Here is a 21,341-nt window from a genome sequence, read left to right as displayed (position 1 = left end):
TCTCTGGGGCTTCCACCCTGAAGAGTCACCCGCAGTTAGGGTAGGGGTGAGGCTGGGGAATCCGACTTTCCAGTGCTCCCCAGGCCACCCTCGCGCCCTGGAGTTTGAGAAGCACTGAGCCACACCAAAGCCAGACCCCTTTTCAGTTCCCTCACAGGACCTGCTCTCAGCCTCCCAGCCTCTGTGCCCCTCCTCCCTCTGCTGCTCTGGCCACGTGGCTGTGCTCAGCAGCTGGACGTGTCTCCTCACACTCCTCCAGGCCTCATTTTTAACACCCCCTCCCCCAGTCTCTCCATCCTGCCTCTAAGCTCAGTGAGGTGCTGGCTGCTCCTATGCCCCTGAGCAGAAGGCTCTGGTGCTAAGGGCCTCGTGGGGGAGGGACGGGGTTCTGGAGGCCCTGGAATCAGGATGGGAGTGGATGGAGCCGCCTCCCTCCGGCCTCCACAGAGAAACTGGGTGTCCTAGGGCAGTTGCCAGAGTTATCTTCCTTCCCACCAGGGACGCCCACACCCTCAGGTACAGCCCAGCACACTCTGGGCGGGTGGGGAGGCTGTCACGACTCTCCTCCTATCATGACAAACTGCTACACGTGGCAGAACGATCTGTGCTGTCACTGTGCAAAGCGGATCCCAAGCTGGGTAAAACTGCTCCCCAGGAAGAGGCTGTGGGGAAGGGTGGGGAGGGAGGCTTTCCTGAGGGGCAGGCAGTGATCTTCTAGCTGGGCCAGCGGAAGGCCCCGACCCCTCTGGGTCCACACTGGTTCCCTCCAGTTCCTCCAAAGCGCTCACTCCTTCTGGCCAAGGGACAGCCTCTCCCAGACAGCTCAGCTCTTTCTCCTGTGCCCTGCCTGGCTTCGGTTCCCCAGTCCTCCTCCAGACCTGCGTCTTCTCCTTGAGGACATGCTCCCCGACTTCCAGACCCCAGATCAGGTCCCCGTCACCCACTCATGGAGCTGCCTGCAGCCTCGTCAGGGCAAGAATCAAATATGCCAACACAGGGCCGACGTCCACCCCGAGCCCTACTGGATCCTCAGCACACGGCTGGTTATCAAAAGTCCTTTGCTGAGAGAGGGACTGAATCCCCTGGGCTCAGAGCAAAAGGAACCTGGTGGAGCTTCTGAAGCTGCATTGCCCGGTCACCTCTGGATCAACAGTGGGAGGCAGGCAGGGGGGCTCAGAGCGTGGCCCTTCCAGAGCTCCAGGCCCAGCCCCTCCACATGAGCCTCTGGCCAGCCCCAGGCAGGTGAAGTCACTGAGGGTCACAGAGGGATCTCTAGCATGAGCTGTGTACATGTAGGACAGGACTGGGGCAGGAAGGGCCCTTCAGTGGTCAGTGGGCCAGGCAGGCTGAGCTGGGGCCAGATGTGGGTTGCATCAGGGGAGGAATCTAGGTTTAGTACACTCACAGTTTCTAAGTAGCTGCTTTTGTTTTTTTGTCTTTTGTTTTTTTTGTTTTTGTCTTTTGTCCTTTTAGGGCCGCACCTGCAGCATATGGAGGTTCCAGGCTAGGGGTCAAATCGGAGCTGCAGCTGTCACCCTGTGCCACAGGCCACAAAGGATCTGAGCCGTGTCTGTGACCTACAGCACAGCTCACAGCAGTGCCGGAATCCTTAACCCACTAAGTGAGGCCAGGGATCAAACCTGCGTCCTCATGGATGCCAGTCAGATTCGTTTCTGCTGGGCCACAATAGGAATTCCCGTTTTTGGGTTTTGTTTGCCCCTTAGTTTCCTAGTAAAGCTTTGGGAAAACATTCCAAGCGCTGCTGAATCCAGGGGAAAAAAGTTTTGCTTGCATGTGGGCTGGGAGTGCTAAGGTGAGGGTGGGGGACCTCACGGTGGGGACAGGTGCTGCCCCAGCAGAAGAGCAGAGCGTGGAGGTCAGGGATGTGCACCCCTTCAGGGGGTTTCCTCCCAAATTCTCCCTTTGCAACCTCAGCCCAGCCTCCTGGGCATCCTCAGCCTGCCCCGCCCATGGAAACTTCGACTGGCCTGGGTGTTGGGGAGGCCCCTCACCGTCCTTTCCCATCTGGAGTCCCCCCCCGCTGGCGCTTGCTCAGCCCAGTCCGGGCTGCCCTTCCCTGGCCTTTCCACTTCCAGACCCCACGCCAACCCACCACCCTCGTGACGCCTCCTGGTCCAGCCCTGTGTGGGTCGTCGGTGTTTTCCACCAGTCCTTTCTCTTCCTAGCCAGGTAGAACAATCTTTGCCTGAAGCTTGGAGTCCCAGAAATACAGAGGACCTACTAGGTGCCTTGAACATGGCTTGCCAATGAATGAGTCAATTAATCATCAAGCCAGAGGGTCCTCCATAGCCCCCTCATCCTCCCCTTGATGAGCCACCTGAAATGTGAGTGTCCTCATATGACTGATGAGGAAACTGAAGCTCAGAGAGGTCATGCAGCTGGTCCAAGGTCACACAGCAAGGAACTGACTGAGCTTGGATTAGAGCCAGGCTCTCGTGTTCCTGGAACCCCTGGCCCAGTCTCCCAGGAGGTGGTTTCTAGCACCCTGTGGCCCATTCCTCCCCATGCCCCGAGCCTGCAGCTCACTTCTGGCACTCGTCCAACACAAAGGCCCGGGGGTGGTCGTCTCCAGACATGGTGATGACCGTCTCTCGCTCGAAGGCCCCTGGGCGGGTCTGGTCCACTGTGTGGCGGGTGATGGTGGATGTCGTGTAGCTTGTCCAGTAGAGAGTGTCCCAGCCGCGGTGATAGGCCAAGCCTTCCACGGAGCCCACATCTGCAAGCAAACAGGAGCAATGACCCGTTAGGACAGGGCCAGAGGACAGAGCCAGGGGGATGGCCTGGGTCACCCAATTCTTCCCGCATATGCGGGGCTGGTGCCCAATCCCTCCTAGACTTCAGTTTCCCACCCAAACGATCCATAGTCCGTTCCCCTAACTCCTGTGCCTGTGTCTCCCCACCACAGGAGGTTGGCTTTACGCTGTGGCCACACTTCTCTGGAGCTAGAGTTCTGCCAAGTTGGGTGCAAACTGGATTTCAGTAAATCAGATCCCACGTGGGCTGTACTGGGGAGCTTCCAACGCAAAAAGACCTTGAACCAGATTGTTGGGTAGAGATTTTAAGCTCAGGTTAAAGAACTAAGTGCACGATGAAAGAGACGCAGCAGAACTTAGTTTAACAGAAAAGACTCAGGTGTTTCAGTGGCTTCAAGCTGTCTGGCGATGTGGTTGCCAGAAGCCTGCGTTAACAGAAGTATTGTGGCCTGAACAATAGCCCGAAGGAAGAGACCTTTCTGGCAGCCTCTCCTGATCAGGCTACAATTACAGGGTGTCAAGTGTAGCTCTGGACACTGCATTTTTAGACAGACATGCGGACTGGATTCCGTGGAGCAGAAAATGGCCAAGGAGGTGGAAAGGACAGGTCTGGTTTTAGAAGCACTGTATGCCCAGCACCTAGTTCCATGCATGGCAGGTCTTTAAGGACAGGAGTGATGAACGCATAAACAAATGAACCAAAGGACCCAGGGCATCCAGCCCTGAGAAGAGCAAACTACTGCAACAAAACAGCCGTTTTCCAAGAGCCAAACAGCTGTCCCAGGATGACAGCTCAAACACCCACCACCCTTCATGGACAGTGAGTGATGTGTCCTGGGCTGAACTAAATTTTCCCACCACCATCTCAGGTGATCCTGTCCCTTTATGCAGATAAGGAATCTGAGGCTTAGAGAGCAGAGAAAACGTGCCCAAGTGACTGAAATCCTGGGCTTGAACCTGCCCCATCTCTGCAGCCTGTTCTGTGAGCACCAAACATGCAGAGAGCTTCGGCTCATTTTGTGCAGCCTGGGAGCAGAACTAAGACGAGAGGGGATACCTCTGGCTCCAAAGGAGGAGAAACTTTCAAGCAACTACAATGGCTGCAGTGTGAGTCACCAGCCATCTGTCAGGGACACCGAGGCAGGCGGGATTCAGATCTGGGGCAGGGGTGGGTGGTGGGTGTCTGAGGCTTCTCCACCCTGAATGTGACCATCCCCACCCCGACCCCTGCTTCCTAGGAGGAGTCGGAGTCTGGGCTCACTCTCCACAATGGTGGTCCTGCTCGAGCCATCGTCATTGATCTGCTGGATGTTCCCAAAGTGGATGTCGCTGAAGAAGATGCGGTTGGGGGTGCCCGGGGAGGTGCCTGCTCGGTAGTCGAAGGCCAGAGCGATGACGTTCTTCATGTGCTCGGGGTCCTCGAAGGGCTGCACCGGAGCGTTGAGGTTGCGCTCGTCCGACAGGTGGATGCTCTTGAGGATGGTGCGCTCCGAGTAGAGCAGGTAGCCCGCATACTCGCGGCACGTGGCCCCGTCTTCAGCCAGCATCCCGTGGGCGCAGGCGCAGGCCCGCTGCCCGCCACCCCGGTACAGGCACAGCTGCTGGCACCCGCCATTGGCCACTGCACACACGTTGGTGCCTGCAGGGGGCACGGGGAAGGTGGAGGTTAAGGAGGGCAGGCCCACCTTGGTGTCTCTGTCACCTCCGCTGAGGTGGAAACTGCTTGGTGCCCTGCCCCACCTTGGTACCCCCAGTTCAGACAACGCTCCAGGCCCCTGCGCTCAACTCCTCAGCCCCTCCTTGCCACCCTTGGGCTTCTGGGACCCAGGATGGTGCCCCGGGGTCTAACTTCTCTCCCTGTCCCCTCACTCTGGGCTCCCAGGGGGGCCCTCTGGCCTCTCCAGCCCTGCCCAGCGCCCCGGCCTCACCTTTCTGCCGGTCCCGGTTGAAGACTTTGATGTCTTTGAGTTGGACGCCTATGCCAGTCCGCAGGGGCACGGAGTCGGTGGCGTTGTCCTTGCTCCCGCGCTTGATGGAGCCATTGGCGTGCGTCCTGGGGGAAGAGAAGGGCCTGGCGTCAGCCGGAAGGCGGGGATGGGGACAGACAGCCCAGGAGAAGGCCAGGACCAGGCCCACCTGTCACTCCAGTAGATGAACTCCTCAAACACAGACACCGAGAACATGTCCATGTTGTTGCTGGACAGAACCACCTCGCGGTCCTCTCCCGTCTCCAGGTCAATCCGCTCAATCTTGTCTGTCCGGGCGTCGCACCAGTACAGCTTCCCATCCTGCGGGCCAGAGGCACCCGTCTCACCGCTGGCCCCCAAGTTCGGACAGCAGGCGTGTCCTGCTCACTCCTGCCTCTTGCCGTTTCCCCTCCTTCCTCCATATCCTCCCGCCCTCTGACCTGATCTGCCGACCTCTAGGCTTCCCTCCACTTCACTTTTTTTGGGGGTGGGGGAGTTTGCAGCCACACCTGCCGCATATGGATGTTCCCAGGCTAGGGGTCAAGTCAGAGCTGTAGCTGCTGGCCTACACTTCAGGCGCAGCAGCGCAGGATCTGAGCCGTGCCTGCGACCTACACCACAGCTCACAGCAACGCCGGATCCTTAACCCACTGAGCGAGGCCAGGCGAACCAGTGTCGTCATGGATGCTAATCAGATTTGTTCCCGCGGAGCCACGACAGGAATTCCTCCCTCCACTTCTGAGCGACCGCCCCCCCCATCTCTGAGTGGTGGAATCCTACTCTGGGTTGGTGACTGGGCATGACTGCTTGGTTCCATATCTTCCCACCATCAGGGGCTCAGCATAGGGAGCAGGGCACAGGGTAAGGGAAGTTGCCCCCCAGAGCACGGGTCCACCCCCTCAGCCCCAGGGCCAAGCCCGGGTTCAAACCTCATAGTCCACCGAGATGCCGTTGGGCCAGCTGATGCTGACGTTAACCAGCACAACTCGCTCGGTGCCATCAAGCCGAGACCTCTCTATACGCGGATACTGGCCCCACTCAGTCCAGAACAAGTACCTGCGGGGTGCAGGTGGAAGAGGGGGGTCAGTCTCTAGAACATGGAGGAGAGAGGACCTGTGGCCAGAGCCACAGGGCCAGACCAGAGCCAGGAGTGGGGACTGGCCAGCCTGCCCAGTTCCTCACCCCTTCTCCGGGTGGACGGTGATAGCCCGGGGCTTATCCAGACCCTGGGAGATGACCACGTAGCGGAAAGAGCCATTGAGCCGGGCAACCTCGATGACGTCAAAGCCCTGGTCCGTCCAGTAGATGTTGCCTGAGGAGGGAATAGGCGGGGCTCAGGGTTCAGGTAGGGAGGAACGTGTGTACCTGGTTCCCCAATACCCCTGCTTCTCGCCGATCTGTTCCTGCCCCTTCTCAGACCCCTCCTTCTGAGACCCTGCGTCCCCATCTTCTGCCTCACCTCAGCCCTGACCCAATACCCCTGCTTCTCGCCGATCTGTTCCTGCCCCTTCTCAGACCCCTCCCTCTGAGACCCTGCGTCCCCATCTTCTGCCTCACCTCAGCCCTGACCCAATACCCCTGCTTCTCGCCGATCTGTTCCTGCCCCTTCTCAGACCCCTCCTTCTGAGACCCTGCGTCCCCATCTTCTGCCTCACCTCAGCCCTGACCCCCTCCCTACGGCTCACCTGCGATCCAGTCCACTGCGATGCCCTCCACTCGGCCAATGCCATTGGTCACCACGTCCTCACGCCACGTCTGGTCTCGCTTAGCCCGGCTGATGGTGCTTAGGCCCATGTCCACCCAGTAAATGGTGTCATTTTCTGGAGGTGGAGTAGGACCACATAAGGACGCTCAACAAGGCAGGGGGCAAGGTGGGGGGTCAAAATCCCGAGGTGGTCAGGATAGAGGTGACTGAGAGCTGGGGGGACCAGGGGCTTGGAAGGGGAGTGGGGAGGAGCTAAGTGCTAGCCCCTCCAGCTGTGGTCAAGCAGCCTCTAACTGGACCCCCAGAGCACCCCCACCCCCAGGTCACGTCCCACTCCCTCCTGCTACCAAACAGCTCACCAGCATGGAAGTCAATGCCGACAGCCAGGGAGGTCCCCGACACTGGGACCAGGGCGTCAGACTTGTCATTGGGATCCAGGGGTATCCCCCGGATTCCCTCGTGCACAGAGTACAGGAGAAAGGAGCCCACACCTGAAACACAAAGACACTTCCAGCATGGGCCTCAATGACACCCCTTAAGCTTGGCTTCTGTTACCTTCAAACCCATTTTCCTCTGCTTCTCTCTTTTTTTCCCTTTTCTTTTCTTTTTACGGCCATACCTTTGGCATATGGAAGTTCCCAGGCTAGGGGTTGAATCAGAGCTGCAGCTGCCCGCCTACGTCACAGCCAGTCACAGCCACACCAGATCTGAGCCGCATCTGCAACCTATGCTGCAACTTGCGGCAACACTGTATCCTTAGCCCACTGAGCTGGGCCAGGGATTGAACCCATGTCCTCACAGACATTATGTTGGGCTCTTAAGCCACAGTGGGAACTCCTCTGCTTTCCTTTTGGTATCTTCCCCCAGACAGAATAACCTCCCCCTCAACACATGTACACACCCTAGTGTGGGACCTAGGGGCTGGAGCCTGGGCAAGCTCACCAGTCTGGAAGAGAGGAAAGGAGACCACAGCTCTGGGAAACCACTTGAGAGACCCCTAATGGCCACAAGAGGGCAGCAGAGACCTGGCTTTCTCTCCAATTCTGCTATCCAGTTTGGCCTCACTCCACACAACCCTGTACCCCTCAAAAGAAGAATCTGGGGGAGGGTCAGACCAAACAATAGGACTAGATGACTCCCAAATCTAAATTTCCACCTTAGTTTCCTCTTGGTTCTTGTCCGTCTGGTCTGTGCCATACCCTGTCTCCAACATCCCTCTCCTGAGCCAACCTCCTACCCAGGTGTCCCATTTCTTAGGCAGCGTCACTATCCACGCACCCCAGAATCCTCCCTTGCCTCTATGCTTTCATATAGCATGCCCCCAAACGAATCCCTAAATAGCTCCTGGTTGCTCAGGTTCCCTGAAAAAAGGGATTCTTGGTTGAGTGGGTCTGGGCAGACCCCAAACTCTGAAGTCTTCCCTTGAAAAATTCCAGGGCAGATGAGCATATTCAAGGCTCTGAGAAGTTCTGCCGCAAAAAACCACTTAAACTTTGCTCAACCCAGCGTTTCTTTCTGTAACATCTACCACATCAAAGAGGGAGGTTCCCAGGAGTGCACTTTGGGAAATGCTGTCCTGGGGCAAGCTTGTAAATCAGTCAGCAAGTTCTTGTGAAATGTCTCTGAGTTTCATCCCTTCTCTCCAATCCAGCTGCTAAGCCCCAGCCTCGGCCCCATCTCCTAACACTGGGATTACGCTAATAGCCTCCTGACTGGTCTAACTGCCTTGGTTTCTCTTCCTCCCGCCAGCCGGCTCTCTGCCGCCAGGTTAATCTGCCCCAAACACCACTTTCCAGACTCTCCGGGCTGAGAACTGGGGGAGCCCCGCCCACCCCACACCTTCACCCCTGACTCCCACGCCCTGCCCACCACCTGGTTGGCCCCCTCCTGGGGCTCTGGACCCCTCGCCTTGCAGATCATCTGCCCCTTAACTCCTTCGAACCACACTCACACCCTACGTGCCCTAGAAAACCCAGCTCCGATGTCTCTTTCTCCAAAATGTTACTGAAGTCAGAGCCGCTTCATGTTGCCCTCCTCCCCTCTGGTTAAGGCTGCAGATACAGGGATAGGGACTTCTGCCCCTGGCTTCCCCACAGCAACCAGCGGCAGGCACTGTTACGCATCTAACTGGAGGCATTTAACACACCAGGAGTGCAGTCCCGCCCCTAAGGTGAGAGGAGGAAGGTGGGCCGTAGAGAAGCACGGATTGGGGTTGGGGGCTGGGGCCAAGGTGGGAAGGAGAGGCAGGGGCACTGACCCTCGCAGGCCTGCTGGCCACTCCGGAGGCTGTAGCCGGCGGTGCACATGCAGGAGCGGGTGGTCTCCGACGTGGGCAGGCAGAGCTGAGAGCAGTCGCCGTTATTGACACTGCAGGGGTTGGTGCCCTCGTGGTCTGGGGGCGGGGGTGGGGGAAGACCGAGGGGAAGGGTTAGTGGTCCTCCTCAGGGCCTCGGGGTCAGGCTTGTGCTGCTTGGGGACAGGATGGTCACCCCTTCACCTGGACCACCCAACCCAGCTCTCAGGTCTTCTGTCTTGCAGGCTGGTGGGCAGAGCCTCACCCGTGTCCACTCCCGCTTGATTGCCCATGGCTCCTGCAGCCCCTCCTGGCCACAGCCCCGACCCCTGTCACCCTGGCCCACCGTCCCTGGCCCTCAGCCCTGCTCACCCAGCTGGATGCTCTCATCATAGACCTTCATGTGCATGACCAGGGTGGTGCTGTTCCTCAGGACCATGGACCCTGAGCCGTCAGCCTTGTTGCAGGTGCCCATCTTCTCCGACACCTGATCTGCCCACCACAGCTTGTCCCCTGGGTTGGAAGGAGGGGATGAGACCCTGGGCGAGGCCCCTCCCTAGGCCAGCCCTGTCTCCCCTGCCAGTTGGGCCCCTGCCCGCTCCGCTCCCACCCCTGTTCCCATCCGGAGGCCCTCACCCATGATGGCCAGGGCGGTGGCCTTGCCCAGCTGGCTCCACATGGCATCGATGACCTCCAGCCCACTCCCGTCCAGGTTGCAGCGGTTGATGGTGTGATTCTTGGAGCTGATCCAGTAGAGTTTGCTTTCTGGGAAGTCGATAGCCAGGCCTGGAAGAGGGGAGTGTCACGGCCAGAGAGCCTGGCCCTGGGGCTGGGGGCCAGGGGCCTGACCCAGCTGGGCCTCTCATCTCCGGGGATGGACACAGAGTATGTGTGAGGGCTGTGTAGCCTGGGGGGAGGGTGGGGAGAACATGTACGAAGCTGGAAGTTTGGGGAGACAGCAGGGCAACTGTGGGAACCCTGAGAGCATCTCCCGGTAGAGGAATTAGGGAAGGAAGGGTGGCAGGGCAGAAGGGCAAGTTCGTACCCACGGGGCCCCTCTGGCCACTGAAGAGCAGGGTGCGGTTGCTGCCGTCCATGTTGGCCATGCTGATGTTGTCACCGTCTGTCCAGTAGAGCTTCCTATGGGACGGTGGGTGGGTGTCAGGAAGTCCTCTTCTTCCCCCGCCCCCCGCCCCATGCTCCCCACCTAGAGCCCTGGACGGACCCGCGCAGGGGGTGGACCACCAGGCCATGGGGCTGCTCCAGGCCCTGCACCACAGCGTTCTTGAAAGAGCCATCCAGCCGGGCCACGTTGATCTGCTTCTTGTTGGTGTCGTAGCTCGTCCAGTACAGGTTTCGGGACACCCAATCGACAGCCAGCCCGTGGGCATTTGGCAAGTCTGGGGGACACGGTGGGGAGTTGCGGTTGGGTGTTTGCAGGACATAGATCAGGGGGCTTGAGGAGAGGGGGCTGGCTGGATTTCTGGGGGAACAGGGGACAGGACACCAGGAAAAGGATTTGGAGAAGGGAGAGCAGGACCGAGGGGACCAGGGCGTGTGGGCTGCAACCAGGGCTGAGTGGGTGGTACCCATGCCCAGTGGAGGGGGAGGGCCAGGGCCAGGACAGAACCTGCAGAGACGACTGTCTCCACGCCCGTGCCGTTGATGAAGGCCCGCTTGATGGCCTGTGTCCGCACGTCGGACCAGTAAACGCGCTGCTCGCGGGCGTCGTAGTCCAGCACGGTGACGTTGTCAATATCGGGCACCGTGAAGGAGATGATGTAGTTGTAGTAGGGGGCGTCCAGGTCCACACCCCGGATCTCCATCTGACGTGCGTACAGCAGGAACTTCTTAAACTCTGCGGGCACGGGGCAGGTCATTGAGGGCAGCCCCCTGCCTCCACATGTCCCCCCTACCCAGATTCCCCTGGTTCCTTCCGTGTGCTTCTGGTACTTTCCTGCTGGAACCTCTCCTGTTAGGCCCCTCCCGTGGGGGACAGTCTACCTTTTTTTTTTTTCTTTTTAGGGCCACACCTGTGCCATATGGAAGTTCCCAGGCTAGGAGTCCAATTAGAGCTACAGCTGCTGGCTACAGCCACAACCACGCGGGATCCGAGCTGCATCTGCGACCTCCACCACAGCTCCCGGCAACACCAGATCCTTAACCTACTGAGCGAGGCCAGGGATCGAACCCGCAACCTCACGGATACTAGTCAGGTTCTCGACACACTGAGCCACGATGGGAACACCTGGGACTGTCTACCTTCACTTACAACCCAGAGCTTGGGTACCTGACTGGGTCCCCTTCAGCCCTGGTTTCCCCCTGGCACTGGGCGGGGCCTCCTACCATAGCAGGTGGTGTTGTCCTTGTGGAGCTTCATGAGGTGCGGGCAGGCGCAGGAGACGGTCCGGTTATAGTTGATGAGACACAGGTGGGAGCAGGGGCCCCGGCCTCCATTGGCCTCACAGGGATTGGGAGCTAGGCGGGGAGAGAGGAAAAGCAAGACCATTGGTGACCCACCCTACCTGGCCTTGCTCACCCAGCTCACCCCCTCGCCACCCCCCCAACCCCTTTCCAGCGCCGCCTGCTACGTCTGCTGCCAGACCCACCTCTGTCAGCAGGCTGGCCATCTGCCGTCCCAGCACAGGCCCCTGCCCCCTCGGGGGCTTCTATGGAGGCTGTGGGCTGAGTCCCGGCCCCTTACCCATGGGCTGCCGAGAGGGGTGGTACACCTGCAGGTCAAAGGGCTGGGTGTTGGTCCTCTGTACCACGGTGACATTGTGGCCGGTCCACTTGTTGGCCTTGGCCAGCGTGTTTGTCCGCCAGTCTGTCCAGTACACCTCGCCGCCATACAGTGTCACTGCAAACGGGTGTGACAGGAACTCGTGTCCCCGAAGCACCTCCATGTGACCGGAGCCGTCGTAACGGGCTGAGTAAATGGCGTCTGACCTGAAAGCGGGGTTGGGGCAGAGTGAGGAGCTGACGGGCGTCTCAGCCCTTGGGGCGTGTGGCCCGGGGCTCCCACCCTCCATGCCCCCCACCCCCCAGTCCACGGCGCAGCCCGCGGTGCAAGAACCATGCGGGATCCCAGCTCTGCCCCCACTTCCCAGAGTCTTCCAGCTCGTGTCTCCCCAGGGACCCTGTCAGCACCCAGGGCTGCAGTAAAAGTTAGAAAAAGGCACCGCTTTGAGGAGATCAGCTAGAAAAAGCCTCCCCTTCCCCTGGGCCCCCAGATGTGTGAGCAAGGAAGGCGTTGTGCTCCAGCCCTCGGCCGGCACTCCTTGGCCCATGGTTCTGGCTCCACTCCCTCTCACGGCTGCCAAGTCCTGGGACCCTTGCCTTCCACCCCTGAGGGGGAGAGGAGGGTGGTGGCCTCCCAGGTGGGATGCAAGGCACTGACCTGGCATCGATCCAGAGGATGCGCTTCTCCAGGTAGTCCACGGTGAGCCCGTTGGGCCAGCCCCCAGAGCCCGTCTCCCGGTGGATGGTGCGGCGCCCGGCCCCACTCATGGAGGCCGCCTCGATGCGGGGCAGGCTGGCATCCCAGTCCGTCCAAAACAGGATCCTGGGGAGTAGGGAGGGGGTCAGGAGGGCCAAACTGGGGGTCTGGGGAGAGGCTGCGGTAGGATCCTTGGTGAAGGGTGCAGGGAGCAGAGAGCATGGAAGAGAAAGGTATGCCTGGGCTGGGTGAACGAGGCTTCAGGGGGCTGGTGGGGCCAGAAGAGGGCTGGGTGGGGTCCTCACCCATCCCGGGGATCCAGTGCAATTGCCCTTGGGTGCTCAATGTCACCGGCCAGCAGGGTGGTCCTAAGGGTCCCATCCAGCTTGGCTACCTCGATCTGGTCCAGGTTACTCTCCACCCAGTAGATGTTGCCTGCAATCCAGTCTACAGCCAGGCCCTCGGGTGTGGCCAGGCCGTACTGAATCACCACCTCAAAACTGGTCAGGGCTGGAGACGAGAGGTCACAGGAGATTAGAATCACCTGGGGTGAGGTGTCCTCACACTATTCTAGGAACCCTGGATAACTCACCCTCAACCCTCTACCAATATCTCTGGTGTGTCCAGAGAACCCCCACTCTCCTTACCCAGGCCCCCTGCCCCAGGAGATCAAGCTGAAGCCTGGCTTCCAGAACCCCAGAGGAAGGGGGTTTTGCCTGCAACTCTCTGAGAGTAACCCCCAGGAGTAGGTCATAGCAGAGGGTGAGAGTCTTGGGAGGCAGACCTAGACTCAATATGAGGCAGATAGACAGTCATTCCACAGACAGCCCCAGAGCCTTTTCTACTGTAACACTCCCTCTCTCTCTATATATATATATGCATACATAAAAAATTACTTTAGAAACTGTTAGATGGTGTGAATGTTATCAGTCTACTTGGCCTTCCCTGTTAATAGACATTTGAGATAGTTTCAGATTTTCTCTACTACAAATACCAACTCCTTTAGTCAAATGTGCTTTTTTCAAGTCTTTGCTCAGATGTCGGCTTCTCAGAGGGCCTTCCTTGACCATTCAAATTAAATGTTACCCTCATTCTCCTGACTGACCCCTTTCTCTCTCTCTCTCTCTTTTTTTTTTTTTTTTGCTTTTTAGGGCCGTACCCGCAACACATGGAAGTTCCCAGGTTAGGTGTTGAATCGGAGCTACAGCTGCTGGCCTACACTACAGCAATAGCAATACGGCATCCGAGCTGTGTCTGCGACCCACACCACAGCTCACAGCAATGCCAGATCCTTAACCCACTGAGTGAGGCCAGGGATCGAACCCGAAACCTTATGGTTCCTAGTCGGATTTGTTTCTGCTGCCACAACAGGAACTCCTGACCCCTTTCTCTTTATCCATGGCACTCCCCTCATCACAGTCTGTGCTGTATTTATATCTGAAGTTCCCACTGGTGTGTAAGCTCCATGAGGGCAGACATTTGGCCTAGCTCCCTGCCATCTCCCAGGTCCAGTGTGTGTGGCAGGTGCACATTCAGGAGCGTGTGTTATTATTAATCCAAGGAAGTCTGTGATGGGTGAGGCAGCCTTGGGACAGAAGGCAGGATTCAGGTACCCCATCCCTAAATGGCTTTTTTCTTGCAAGCCTGCAATTCTGGCCGTTCCAAAGAAAGGCTGATCATTTTGTTAATTATCAGGCTGGCAGCTCTGCTGACGATAATTACGGGGCGTCAGGCACCGAGACCCACAGCAAAATCTAACCCAATTAACGAGAGTGTGGGGGATAGGGGAGCTAAGGGCCTCTGCTCTGGGCAGCCTGCATCTGGTCCCCTGGTTCCGAGCGCCCAAGGGCCCCGTCTGGGTGCGCTGCGCCTGGCGTCAGTCCCAGGCAGGGGGCAGTCACCTCCGTTGTCCAGCAGCTTCCCGCGGTAGATCTTGTCCTCCACCACGTCGGTCCAGTAGAGGGCGCTCTGGCTGAGGTGGAAGTCCAGGGCGATGGTGTTGCGCAGCCCGGGCACCAGGACGCTGTAGTCCCCTTTGTGAAGGTCAATGCGACGGATCTCATGGCGGTTGGAGAAGATGATAAACGGCTTGAAGGGGTCTGGGGAGGGGTGTGACAGGAGTCACAAGGGGCCCGTTGCATTGGAGCCGCCCTGTCCGGGGGCAGGCAGGGTCTCTGTGGGCCCTGGCACTGGGCCTGGATGGAAATCTCAGCCTCTGGCATTTGGCCACCCAAGCCCAGCTCGCTGCTGCTCAGGGGCCTGCCCCAGCCTGCCCGGCTGCCCGGCCACCCCTGACCCGCATCTCACCCAGGCTGCGGCAGCTCTCGCCGTCAGGCTCCAGCACCCAGCCCTCGTAGCAGGAGCACTTCACGCTAAACTTGTTCTGGTCGCACTTCTGGCTGCACTTGAGGTGCTTGGCACAGTAGCTCTGGATCTGGCAGGTATGATTGTCAGGCCCCAGCTCCATGCCCAGAGGGCACGAGCACACAATGCCTTCGCCAGGTGCCACCGAGCAGTTGTGGCTGCAGCCACCGTTATTCAGGGAGCACTGGTCTGGGGGGTGGAGAGCAGTGGACAGGTTCGGGGTCAGGATCCGGAAGGAGGCAGACCACACGGCCTGGCTGGGCCCCAGTCCCCAGCAGCAGCGACAGAACCCTGGCACCCTGCCCGTGGCATCCTTCTTTCCATTCCTCTGCCCTACTGCTTCCCAGGTTCCCTTGGGACCAGAGTTGGGATCCCAGCACGCACCACGTGGGATCAACCCTCTCCTTCCCCCAAGGAGCACACCCACATCACAGCCGAATCTCTCTCTGGCCTCTATTTCCCTGCCCCTTCTTTATTTTTATTTTATTTTATTTTATTTTTTGCTTTTTAGGGCTGAACCTGCAACATATGGAAGTTCCAGGCCAGGGGTTGAATTGGAGCTGCAGCTTCTGGCCTATGCCACAGCAGCAGCAACATGGGATCTGAGCCATGTCTGAGACCCATACCACAGCTTAAGGCAACACAGGATCCTTAACCCACTGAGCGAGGCCAGGGATCTAACCCGCATCCTCATGGATACTAGTCAGATTCCTAACCTGCTGAATCACAACAGGAACTCCCTCTGCCCCTTCATTTTTTGTTTTTGTTTTTGTTTTCTTTCTTTCCTTTCCTTTTTTAGGGCCACATCTGCAGCATATGGAAGTTCCTAGGCTAGGGATTGAATTGGAGCTACAGCTGTTGGCCTACATCACAGCCACAGCAATGTGGGATCCGAGCCACATCTGTGACTTACACCACAGCTCAAGGCAATGCCGGATCCTTAACCCACTGAGCGAGGCCAGGGATCTCACCCGAAACCTCAGGGATCCTAGTCAGGTTTGTAACCCACTGAGCCACATGGGAACTCCCTTCCTGCCCCTTGAGCCCCGCCGTGGGGGCCCCAGCTTTTTGTCTCTCTCTGGGAGGGTCCTCTTCCCTCAGTCTCTCCTGATGTGGGTGATGTGGGTTGGGGTGTAGTAGGGAATGTCCTGCCCCTGACACACCCTGGGACCTGCCAGCCCTGACCGATGACCCGTCAGCCTTTCCCAGGGCAGGCCCTTATCTCCCACTCCTCTCCTCCAAAGAAGCCAATGACGCTCTGCCTGGCTCAGGGGAGATAAGGTGGCTCTGCTCTGCTCCTCATCCCCAAGTCACACCATGTGGCCCTCCCTGACCCCTATTCTTTTGATCTTGCATGCACACCCCTCCCCCCGCCTCCTTGCTCCCTCGCAGGATAAGGAGCCTGCACTGACCACACAGACCTCCCCGCAACCCAGAGCTGCTCTGTCCTATTTCCTAGTCTCTCCCCTCAGAGCGTGTCCTGTTCCACCGCCCTAGCCCAGCTCGGACTCCTCGTCCAGCCCCCCAGCCCGCTCCCCGGCGGGGGCCTCACCGCAGAGCTCGCCCTCATCCGAGCCGTCTCCACAGTCGTCGTTGCCGTCACACAGCTTGTCAGGGGGCAGGCAGACTGAGGTGTTGTTGGCGCAGGGGTGCGAGGGTGGCCGGCAGGCCAGAGACTCACAGTTCTCCTCGTCTGAGTTATCCTCACAGTCGCTATCACCGTCACACACCCATGCTTTGCTGATGCACCGAGCTGGGGGACGGGCAGGGTATCAGGGGCCAGGCCCGGGCCATGGGGCTCTCTGTGTCCTTCTTCCCAGCCCCATGGGGCTTCTCTAATAGGGGTCATGACTACAATGCCTTAGGGTTCACTAGGAACCTTGAGGCTTTTTCTATCAAAATCACTTGGACAACAAAGGAAGCAGGAATCTGCAGGAGGTGCTAAAGCTCAACACTGATGAGGGTTTGGGTTCCCAGGGCCCTTCCTGCAGGCCTGGCCCCTTCAATACCTTCTCCCCCCAGGCGTCAGGCACAGGCTTTTTCCGTGCAGCCTTCTGCCTCAGTGTTCCCACCCCACCCCTCACGGGACAGTGACTCCCTCGCCCCAGCTCTGCTCTCAGTACAGTCTCCTCCTGTCCATGTTGTTTCCCTTTCCTTTTCTTTACCGGAGTCCTTGCAGCCAAACTTGACATTAGGGTCACAGACGTGGGTCACTCCCTCACAGCTCTTCTCATCACTGGAGTCCATGCAATCAGTGTCCCCATCGCAGCGCCACCGCAGGGGGATGCACAGACCATCCAGCCGGCACTGGAACTCATCATTGTGGCAGCCGCCAGGAGGCCTTGTGGCTGGGGGGGGAAAGGTGGGGGTCATGGGGGGGTCGTTAAGGGCTCCAGGTCAGCCACTCTCATCTCTACCTTCCTAGCCCCCTCCTGCAAAGCCTAGCCTGGGGCTAGGAGCTGAGCCAGGGCTGGAGAATTCTCTGAGTCCTGCTGACCTCCTCGAAAGCACTAACTCAGAATCAGGGCGATTACACCTCCCAGGATTCCAGAAATCAGCTTGTCTAATATTATTTTATACACAAGAGCTCCGTTAGAGAAGCAGTTTGCTAGACCAAAGCTCAAATGCCCTCACCTTGGCCTATCCTCTGTTCCATTCACTCCACAAACACTTACTGTGCACCTACTATGTGCCAGGCACTGCTCTGGGTGCCAGTATGAACAAGAAAAAGTCCTTACCCTTATGGAGCTGAAGTTCTAGTGGGGAAGAGAAACAATGAAGACATGACATAAAAATCCAGAATAGAACTGCAGGTAGCACTCAAGTACATGCAGACAAAGCCAGATCAAGGCCAGGGAAGATGGGATGCCACTTAGCTAAGACAGCCAGGGAAGGCCCCTAAGCCGATGTTGAGCAGAGGCCTGAATGACATGAGCTGTGAGATTACCTGGCAGAGGGAACTGCTAGTGCAAAGTCTCAGAGATGGGACCATGCAGGGCATGTTAAAAAAAAACGTCCAGGGCATATTTAGGGCTGCATAGCTGGAGTAGAGTGAATGAGGAGATGAGTGGCAGGAATGCAGGTCAGAGAGGTTGTGGGAGCCCTGCAGGCCCTGGAGCAGGGCTTGGCGTCGATTCTAAGCACACAGGGAGCCAGGGCAGGCTTGAGGGCAGGGCCAGGGAGGGATCTGACTTATATTCTGCAGCATCACTCTGGCTGCTGTGCTGAGATCTGACTCAGGAGGCTGGGGAAGAAGCAGGAGCCGCACCTGGGAGACACAGATGACTGTGCACAAGCCCCCCTGTATACCCACACTCCCCTGCATGCCCTGCTCCCCCATGAGCCCTGCCATTGACATGGTCCATGCTCTTGTCTAGTGCCTGGCATTCAGCAGCAGCCACCAAGCTGATTCTCCTCCCTCAGGGCCCCTAAACTTCTTTCCAATCTAATCTCCTTCCAAGACTGTCTTCTGAAAACATTTCCTACATCTTATCACCTTTCAGCTTTGAGATCTAAGAGCCCCAGTGCCTGACCTGCTTTCAGTTGCTATTGCAATCTGCCCCCCCACCCCCCGACCCGGAGGCCCTGACTGCTTCCCGCTCTCCCCTTCAGTTGGAAGGTTCCCACCCGGCCCTGCTGGCCCCAGCAGGAGTGCTTGGTTTCACCCTCTAGGTCTTACTGCTGGGTTCTTCAGGTCACACTCCCACCCCCGTCTGAAGATCCTCTCCCTTGTCCATTAACCCACAGCCTAATCCCTCATCAGGGATTCAAATCCCACCTCCTCCTGAATGGTTCCAGACCATTCCAGCTCCCAAGCATAGTTAACCACTGTCACCCAACATGACATCCCTGCTCCCACGTGCTGGGCCCGGACGCACCTCCTCTTACTTCACAGAGGAAGAAGCCCAGTCTCAGAGGAGGAAGCAACTTGAACGTGTTCAAGTTCACTGCGCCCATGAGGGGCAGACAGCTCTTCCCACCACAGGCCTCCAGAAGTCCCCTTCTCAGAATCCCAAGGCACTAGCACTTGTCCCACTCCCCCAGCCCCTGAGACTCGGTTCCTATTTCCTGGGCCTTGGGTGACCCTCCCCACCCTCCCTCTCAGTGCTGGGCCCACAGTGGGTACTCCATGCTTTGAGTACTGCTCCCATTACATGAACCTTAATTCTAAAAGCTTGGTCAGGGGCCAGATGAGGCCTGCACAGAGATTTTGGTCTGTGTTGTTTTTATACTTTTCAAATCATCTGCCAGTTGTTATGGGTTGGTTTGTGCTCACCAAGATGCTGAAGTCCTACCTCATGGTACCTGCGACCACCACTTTATTTGGAAATAGGTCTTTCTTTGCAGATGATCAATTTAAGATGAGGTCATTAGGGTGGGCCCTGATCCAACAGGACCGCGTGCTTATATAAAGAGGAAATCTGGGAGTTTCCATTGTGGCTCAGTGGTTAACAAATCAGACTAGGAGCCACGAGGTTGTGGAGGTTGTGGATTCGATCCCTGGCCTTGCTCAGTGGGTTAAGGATCCGGTGTTGCCGTGAGCTGTGGTGTAGGTCGCAGATGCAGTTCAGATCTGACGTTGTTGTGGCTGTGGCACAGGCTGGCGGCTACAGCTCTGATTCGACCCCTAGCCTGGGAACCTCCATATGCCGTGGGTGCGGCCCTAGAAAAGACAAAAAGACAATAAAAGACAATAAAATAAAATAAAATAAATAAATAGGAAATGTGGACACAGTGACAGACAGGCACCCAGCAAGAATGTCTTCATGTGAAGATGAAGACAAGAGATTGGGGTGAAGCGGGTACAGGCCAAGGAATGCCAAAGACTGCCAGCAGACACCAGAAGCTCGGGGAGAGGCCTGGACTAGATTCTCCCTCATAACCCTCAGAAGGAACCAACCCTGCCGACATTTTGGTCTTGGACTTCTAGCCTCCAGAACCGTGAACATTTCTGCTATTTAATCCACTTCATTTGTGGTACTTTGTTACAGCCTTTCCAGGAAACTAATATACCAATGCTTTAAAATGGAGATTTCAGAGTTCCCGTCATGGCCCATTGGAAACAAATCCAACTAGGAACCATGAGGTTGTGGGTTTGATCCCTGGCCTTGCTCAGTGGGTTAAGGATCCTGCATTGCCATGAGCTGTGGTATAGGTGGCAGACATGGCTCAGATCTGATGTTGCTATGGTGTAGGCCGGCAGCTGTAGCTCCTATTCAACCCCTAGCCTGGGAACCGCCATATGCCACAGGTGTGGCCCTAAAGAGCAAAACAAAAACAAAACAAAACAAAAAAACCCTGGAGATTTCACATAAAAATCTGCATTTCTGATTGGCCAGTCCCCAGTCTGCATTCTCCCATGGTAACCATCGGCCAGGGCTGAGAAACCAGCATCTCTCGAGAGGGTCTGTGCTTCCCAGTAAGCCCAGCCTCTGGGGCCCCCTCTCTAGGTCCCAGAGCCCTGGGCACTGGCGACGCCACAGAGCCAGCCCCTCTGTCCTTTGGCCCCCACTGCGCTCAGTCACCCCCAACCCCTCTGAGCATCCCTTTTTCAAGCTACCAGCTATGAAACACAGGCTGCGTGCCTTCCGTGCATCTCACCGAGCCCCCACCTCAACATGATCACCTCACTGTGACGCTGCCGCTGCTGTTATTATCTCCACCTGCAGATGAAACTCACAGGGACCCACAGAGATTGAGTAACTTGCTCAAGGCCACCCAGATAGTAAGTTGCAGAGCTGGAGCTCAAACTCAAGGCCACCCAATGGCGAAGCCCAAGATCTTAACAGTGTGTGACAATGATATGTCGACAACCTCCCTCTCCCACAGGACTGGAAACTCCTGAAGGATAAGAGCCACGTCTGGGTTATCTCTGGTTCCCAGATGGCGGCAACACATAGCAGGGAGGATGGATGGATGGTGGATGGTCTGGCCCCCACCCTGCTGGTCCCCAGGCACCCACCCTGGTTGGTGCAGTTGGCGTGTGTCTCATCGCTGTAGTCCCCACAGTCGTTGTCCCCGTCGCAGGTCCAGTGCTCGGGGATGCAGCGCCCGCTGTTGCACTTGAACTGGGTGCTAGAGCAAGAGTGGCTGCAGCCAGCCTCGTCGCTATTGTCCCCACAGTCATTGTCTAGGGGGAGGCGAGAGGGAAGAGGCGAGCAGAGAGTCAGCAAGCAGCCTTCTCTGTGACCCCAGCACGGGACCCCCGCTCCCACCACCCCATTCCCACTCTCGACCCACCCCAACCCCCCACTGAGAAAATAACAAACAGAAAAGACACAGAAACTGCATAGACTGCAGCATGCACCATGGCCCACGGGCGGGGGTGGGCAGGGAGAGGCGGACGGCGCCGGGAGGGCCCTTCCCTGAGTCCCGGAAGTTGGGGGGGGGAGGGCAGGGACAGGACTCATTCCTTTCCTCTTTTGGCAGGGTCTGGGGAGAGGGGTCTGCTTGCTTTGGGGTAAAGGCAGGATTCCTCTGGTTTTGGAGGGACAGGGGTGGCTGGAGTGGAGTTGAGGCCCTTCTGCTGGCGGGGGCAGGCGGGGGGTGGAGAACGGCTTAATTAGGCCCCACTCTGAGCATCTCAGTACCTGGCTCACGTGGGGGCACTGCCTACAACCAGGAAGGCCAGGGACCACTTCTGGAAGGTCTTGGAGGGTGACTGAGTGAAAGTCCTGCTTTCTAGGCCAGGTGGGTCAGGGCTACCAGACTTTACACGTTCTGGACCCTTTTGGAGAAGACGGGTCTGGCTGTCCCCTTTGTGCTGTGTTCTTGCCTTTTCCAGCTGGCTTTGCTTCTC

The 21,341-nt window shown here is 57.8% G+C and overlaps 1 protein-coding gene across 2 annotated transcripts in view; it reads right to left on the bottom strand.

Moving 5' to 3' along the window:
- The window catches only part of LRP1 (LDL receptor related protein 1), an 82,856-nt gene that overhangs the window by 21,843 nt on the left and 39,672 nt on the right, over positions 1-21,341 (bottom strand). For both annotated transcript variants that reach the window (XM_047786987.1, XM_047786986.1), the window contains 23 exons: positions 20,505-20,672; positions 16,708-16,890; positions 16,095-16,295; positions 14,486-14,731; positions 14,080-14,277; positions 12,484-12,688; positions 12,140-12,304; positions 11,444-11,688; positions 11,086-11,217; positions 10,370-10,597; positions 9,965-10,139; positions 9,785-9,879; positions 9,376-9,525; positions 9,112-9,252; positions 8,704-8,838; positions 6,806-6,937; positions 6,427-6,561; positions 5,924-6,053; positions 5,671-5,797; positions 4,911-5,062; positions 4,703-4,827; positions 4,036-4,413; positions 2,548-2,737 (listed from right to left, as the gene is read on the bottom strand). In XM_047786987.1, coding sequence (XP_047642943.1) covers positions 2,548-2,737; positions 4,036-4,413; positions 4,703-4,827; positions 4,911-5,062; positions 5,671-5,797; positions 5,924-6,053; positions 6,427-6,561; positions 6,806-6,937; positions 8,704-8,838; positions 9,112-9,252; positions 9,376-9,525; positions 9,785-9,879; positions 9,965-10,139; positions 10,370-10,597; positions 11,086-11,217; positions 11,444-11,688; positions 12,140-12,304; positions 12,484-12,688; positions 14,080-14,277; positions 14,486-14,731; positions 16,095-16,295; positions 16,708-16,890; positions 20,505-20,672 — 4,036 coding nt within the window. The remainder of the gene's footprint in view (positions 1-2,547; positions 2,738-4,035; positions 4,414-4,702; positions 4,828-4,910; positions 5,063-5,670; positions 5,798-5,923; positions 6,054-6,426; positions 6,562-6,805; positions 6,938-8,703; positions 8,839-9,111; positions 9,253-9,375; positions 9,526-9,784; positions 9,880-9,964; positions 10,140-10,369; positions 10,598-11,085; positions 11,218-11,443; positions 11,689-12,139; positions 12,305-12,483; positions 12,689-14,079; positions 14,278-14,485; positions 14,732-16,094; positions 16,296-16,707; positions 16,891-20,504; positions 20,673-21,341) is intronic.

Source organism: Phacochoerus africanus, chromosome 7 (assembly GCF_016906955.1).
Source record: "Phacochoerus africanus isolate WHEZ1 chromosome 7, ROS_Pafr_v1, whole genome shotgun sequence".
Taxonomy (NCBI): domain Eukaryota; kingdom Metazoa; phylum Chordata; class Mammalia; order Artiodactyla; family Suidae; genus Phacochoerus; species Phacochoerus africanus.
This window is presented reverse-complemented; position numbering and strand designations above follow the sequence as displayed.